At 40.5% G+C, this 6,000-nt stretch overlaps 1 protein-coding gene across 2 annotated transcripts in view; it reads left to right on the top strand.

Annotated features, from left to right (window-relative positions):
* The first annotated feature begins 760 nt into the window (after nucleotides 1-760).
* Nucleotides 761-6,000, top strand: part of LOC115143200 (S-adenosylhomocysteine hydrolase-like protein 1) — a 59,662-nt gene continuing 54,422 nt past the window's right edge. For both annotated transcript variants that reach the window (XR_010458831.1, XM_029683349.2), the window contains exon 1: nucleotides 761-1,193. Coding sequence is in view for 1 of the 2 variants with exons in the window: in XM_029683349.2 (XP_029539209.1) it covers nucleotides 1,005-1,193 (189 nt within the window). In the remaining variant the exon portion in view is untranslated. The remainder of the gene's footprint in view (nucleotides 1,194-6,000) is intronic.

The raw sequence follows: 6,000 nt of genomic DNA, 5'->3' as shown, positions 1-6,000 counted from the left end.
ATTTCCCTTCTTCATTGAAAAGTACTTATGCATCCCCCATTCAATTCAGCTCTAGTGTGAATGTGTAGGCCTAGTGACAGTGGAAAAAATGCACACAATGGCATGTCAGGGTAGTGTATTACAAAGCAATACGTGTGTATATTTTCATGTACAATTGAATTCATCCATGAAATAAATAATACTAACCCATAAAATTATGTTTTTATTAGCCTACTTGACACAGTAAATCATAATGTGCCTTCAACTCATTAGCAACAAAAAGTAATTATTTTTAAATAAACCAAATTTGCTGTATCAACACAGTAGGCCAAAATATATCCTTTAAAAAAAATGTATATATATTTTTTTTACCACAATTTCGTGGTATCCAATTGGTAGTAGTTACTGTCTTGTCTCATTGCTGCAACTCCCGTATGGAGAGGCGAAGGTCGAGAGCCATGCATCCTCAGAAACACAACCCAACCAAGCCGCACTGCTTCTTGACATATTGCCCATCCAACCCGGAAACCAGCCGTACCAATGTGTCGGAGGAAACACCGTACACCTGGCGACCTGGTCATCGGGCACTGCGCAGGGTGGTACTGTTGCCTAGGTTTATTAACACGCAGCCATCACGCAGACGTTAGCAAGGCGTTGGTGTCATGTCATGCCAGTTAGACTTTCAATGGCAGGCTATAGCCACACGGTGGTACGGTTGCCTAGGCTTCATTTTGGCTCATATCACCCCCCATAGCGCACATTTTCAGGTGACTGCTATGCAAAAAGACTGCAGCTTGGTGCACGCGAAGGAGCTGCGCAGGCAACCAGCCGTTTTTTGACAGCAATTGCTACACTAGTTTGTAAAGATAAAATGGCCAACTAATATACCAAATGGTTTCTTCAGCTGCACAAATAATTCACTCTTCCTCAAAATACCGAACAGTTGGCAGCAACACTAATTCTGTAGCTAACTAGCTACTACCACGTTCTAACTAATTTGTTGCACGTTTTCATTATTTATCGGAATGTCGGACACTCTAGGGGACGGAAAGTTGGAGCTGAAACAAGCCAGCAAAGAAGTAAAGGAGAGCGAGAACGTGGCGGAAAAATACTCAGCCATGACAGTGAGCAAGAACAGCGAAATTGTCATGGGTGAACTGTCAGTGTCGTCCGCTGCGTTTAGTGCGGTCCCTACTCACAAACCTGTCAAAAAGGTAAGACACATTACCTATGTACGTATGTGTTTATTTTGCTACTTTTCTTATCTTCACATCATGTCCCATTCAGGATGTCCCATCTAAACATAACGTAATTCAATTATATTATTGACTTCGTTAGTAGCTTCTGCAATCCAACCATTTATTCTCAATGCATGTATAGTATTATTGCAGGTGTACACTTGGTGCAGTAACTTACGGTCTATGTCTGTCACCCACCCCCATAACCAGTGTTGATTTTAACATGTATATCTTGGTGGGGCAAACACATTTTTTAGATGCATGCCAGCAGAGCCACTACACACGACACTAAACAATACATTAATTGCACTATAACGGTGACAAACGGTGCCCACAAACCGTTGGGGCCTACGTAAATCTGTCCCAACAGCAGAGCTTTCTTTTCAACACCATGGTGTGAATCATTACCACTGCTACATCTGGTTATCAGTGGAGCCTTGTCTGAGTGTATCAGCCTAATTTACTTACTTTTTGCTTAAACAAATGTTGTTTCTATGGACAATTAAGCTGTACAAACTATGGTATAAGGGAATGATGAGCAGATAAGAGGGATTCCGTCATTTCAATTAAGACATTAATGATTGAGCTAGGACGAATGTAGTCAACATAACTTTAAGTTCAGCACTTTTGAAATGTACAGTGACAGAATTCAGAACATGGGCCGTTCTTACGGTATTCTACCTGTACACCAAGTCAGAACCATAGGATAAATAAAGGGGGTATATAAACAGACAATGAAAGCTCTTACAATATTCAATGTTTACATTTACAGTGCCTTGCGAAAGTATTCGGCCCCCTTGAACTTTGCGACATTTTGCCACATTTCAGGCTTCAAACATAAATATATAAAACTGTATTTTTTTGTGAAGAATCAACAACAAGTGGGACACAATCATGAAGTGGAACGACATTTATTGGCTATTTCAAACTTTTTTAACAAATCAAAAACTGAAAAATTGGGCTTGCAAAATTATTCAGCCCCCTTAAGTTAATACTTTGTAGCGCCACCTTTTGCTGCGATTACAGCTGTAAGTCGCTTGGGGTATGTCTCTATCAGTTTTGCACATCGAGAGACTGAAATTTTTTCCCATTCCTCCTTGCAAAACAGCTCGAGCTCAGTGAGGTTGGTGGAGAGCATTTGTGAACAGCAGTTTTCAGTTCTTTCCACAGATTCTCGATGGGATTCAGGTCTGGACTTTGACTTGGCCATTCTAACACCTGGATATGTTTATTTTTGAACCATTCCATTGTAGATTTTGCTTTATGTTTTGGATCATTGGCTTTTTTTAAGACAAATCTCCGTCCCAGTCTCAGGTCTTTTGCAGACTCCATCAGGTTTTCTTCCAGAATGGTCCTGTATTTGGCTCCATCCATCTTCCCATCAATTTTAACCATCTTCCCTGTCCCTGCTGAAGAAAAGCAGGCCCAAACCATGATGCTGCCACCACCATGTTTGACAGTGGGGATGGTGTGTTCAGGGTGATGAGCTGTGTTGCTTTTACGCCAAACATAACGTTTTGCATTGTTGCCAAAAAGTTCAATTTTGGTTTCATCTGACCAGAGCACCTTCTTCCACATGTTTGGTGTGTCTCCCAGGTGGCTTGTGGCAAACTTTAAACAACACTTTTTATGGATATCTTTAATAAATGGCTTTCTTCTTGCCACTCTTCCATAAAGGCCAGATTTGTGCAATATACGACTGATTGTTGTCCTATGGACAGATTCTCCCACCTCAGCTGTAGATCTCTGCAGTTCATCCAGAGTGATCATGGGCCTCTTGGCTGCATCTCTGATCAGTCTTCTCCTTGTATGAGCTGAAAGTTTAGAGGGACGGCCAGGTCTTGGTAGATTTGCAGTGGTCTGATACTCCTTCCATTTCAATATTATCGCTTGCACAGTGCTCCTTGGGATGTTTAAAGCTTGGGAAATCTTTTTGTATCCAAATCCGGCTTTAAACTTCTTCACAACAGTACCTCGGACCTGCCTGGTGTGTTCCTTGTTCTTCATGATGCTCTCTGCGCTTTTAACGGACCTCTGAGACTATCACAGTGCAGGTGCATTTATACAGAGACTTGATTACACACAGGTGGATTGTATTTATCATCATTAGTCATTTAGGTCAACATTGGATCATTCAGAGATCCTCACTGAACTTCTGGAGAGAGTTTGCTGCACTGAAAGTAAAGGGGCTGAATAATTTTGCACGCCCAATTTTTCAGTTTTTGATTTGTTGAAAAAGTTTGAAATATCCAATAAATGTCGTTCCACTTCATGATTGTGTCCCACTTGTTGTTGATTCTTCACAAAAAAATACAGTTTTATATCTTTATGTTTGAAGCCTGAAATGTGGCAAAAGGTCAAGGGGACCGAATACTTTCGCAAGGCACTGTATCTATAACAGGATATAGGCTATGCACCACCAACAGTAGGCTAAGTTATGAGGGGGAAAGGGACCAAATTATTAGAGTGAGGCACATGGGCTTCTAACAGCTTACTACACAACATACTAGAGGTCTACCGAATATGATTTTTCAACGCAGATACCGATTATTGGAGGACCAAAAAAAGTTGATACCGATTAATCAGCTGATTTATATTTTTATTTATTTATTTGTAATAATGACAATTACAACAATACTGAACAAACATTTTTATTTCAACTTGATATAATACTTCAATAAAATCAATTTATCTTCAAATAAATAAGAAAACATGTTCAATTTGGTTTAAATAATGCAAAAACAAAGTGTTGGAGAAGAAAGTAAAAGTGCAATATGTGCCATGTAAAAAAGCTAACGTTTAAGTTCCTTGCTCAGAACATGAGAACATATTAAAGCTGGTGGTTCCTTTTAACATAAGTCTTATATTCCCAGGTAAGAAGTTTTAGGTTGTAGTTATTATAGGAATTATAGGACTATTTCTCTCTATACCATTTGCATTTCATCAATCTTTGACTATTGGATGTTTTTATAGGCACTATAGTATTGCCAGTGTAACAGTATAGCTCCCGTCCCTCTCCTCGCCCCTACCTGAGCTTGAACCAGGGACACATCGACAACAACCACCCTCGAAGCATCGTTACCTATCGCTCCACAAAAGCCGCGGCCCTTGCAGAGCAAAGGGAACAACTACTTCAAGGTCTCAGAGTGAGTGACGTCACGATTGAAACGCTATTAGTGCGCACCCCGCTAACTAGCTAGCCATTTCACATCGGTTACACCAGCCTAATCTCGGGAGTTGATAGGCTTGAAGTCATAAACAGCTCAATGCTTGAAGCACAGCGAAGAGCTGCTGGCAAATAAAGGAAAGTGCTGTTTGAATGAATGCGTACGAGCCTGCTGCTGCCTACCACCACTCAGTCAGACTGCTCTATCAAATATCTAATCATATACTTAATTATAACATAATAACACACAGAAATACGAGCTTTAGGTCATTAATATGGTAAAATCTGGAAACTATCATTTCGAAAACAAGACGTTTATTCTTTCAGTGAATCTAACGAGTGGCATCCCTTAGTCTAAATATTGCTGTTACATTGCACAGCCTTCAATGTTATGTCATAATTATGTACAATTCTGGCAAATTAATTACGGTCTTTGTAAGGAAGAAATGGTCTTCACACAGTTCGCAATGAGCCAGGCGGCCCAAAATGCTGCATATACCCTGACTCTGCTTGCACAGAAAGCAAGAGAAATGACACAATTTCCCTAGTTAAAAGAAATGAATGTTAGCAGGCATTATTAACTAAAGATGCAGGTTTAAAAATATATACTTATGTACTGATTTTAATGAAAGGCACTGATGTTTATGGTTAGGTACACATTGGTGCAACGACAGTGCTTTTTTCGTGAATGCGCTTGTTAAATCATCACCCGTTTGATGAGGTAGGCTGTGATTCGATGAGAAATTAACAGGCACCGCATCGATTATACGCAATGCAGGAGAAGCTAGATAAACTAGTAATATCATCAACCATGTGTAGTTAACTAGTGATTATGTTAAGATTGATTGTTTTTTATAAAGTAAGTTTAATGCTAGCTAGCAACATACCTTGGCTTCTTGCTGCACTCGTGTAACAGGTGGTCAGCCTGCCACGCAGTCTCCTCGTGGAGTGCAATGTAATCGGCCACAATTGGTGTAATTCTTTTTGGATTACGATTGTTATGAAAACTTGAAATCGTCCCTAATTAATCGGCTATTCTGATTAATCGGTCGACCTCTACAACATACACAGAATTCCTTTCATAGCTACAGTATATATATCTCCCTGGCATATTACATAATTTATGCATCAGCATTCAATACATTTTTGGACTCACCTTGTTGTGCTGTGCTCACTTGAACAGGAAGGTGGCGCGGCGGTCCTTTCCGTGGTCAAATGTTGTCATCAAACTTTGTCATCAGTCTGGCATTTCTGGGTTTATGGTGCTTTCAAGACAACTGGGAACTCTGGGGGGGGAGGAAACAAGGTCGAATCATGACGTCAGTGATCTTCAAGTTAGAGCTCAAGAAAGAGGCTTGAGTTCCCGACTTGGAATTCCGAGTTGGATGACCGTTCAAAGCGTATTTTACCAGTCGGAGCTCCACCCCCCCCCCCACCCCCAGAGTTCCCAGTTGTCTTGAACTCAGTGAAGTCTGAGATTTCCCAGTTCTGAGATTTCAGTTGTTTTGAACGCGGCAGAAGTCATGCTGGGTTGACAATGTATACAACCTTTTCTGGCTCCATGGTGTTAAGTGTTTATCCTTTTAAGCTCGGAAAAAGAAACCCTTAAACACAGAC

The sequence above is a fragment of the Oncorhynchus nerka genome, linkage group LG15 (genome assembly GCF_034236695.1).
Source record: "Oncorhynchus nerka isolate Pitt River linkage group LG15, Oner_Uvic_2.0, whole genome shotgun sequence".
Taxonomy (NCBI): Eukaryota; Metazoa; Chordata; class Actinopteri; order Salmoniformes; family Salmonidae; genus Oncorhynchus; species Oncorhynchus nerka.
The sequence above is the reverse complement of the archived record's forward strand: the minus strand, read 5'-3'. Positions and strand labels throughout refer to the sequence as shown.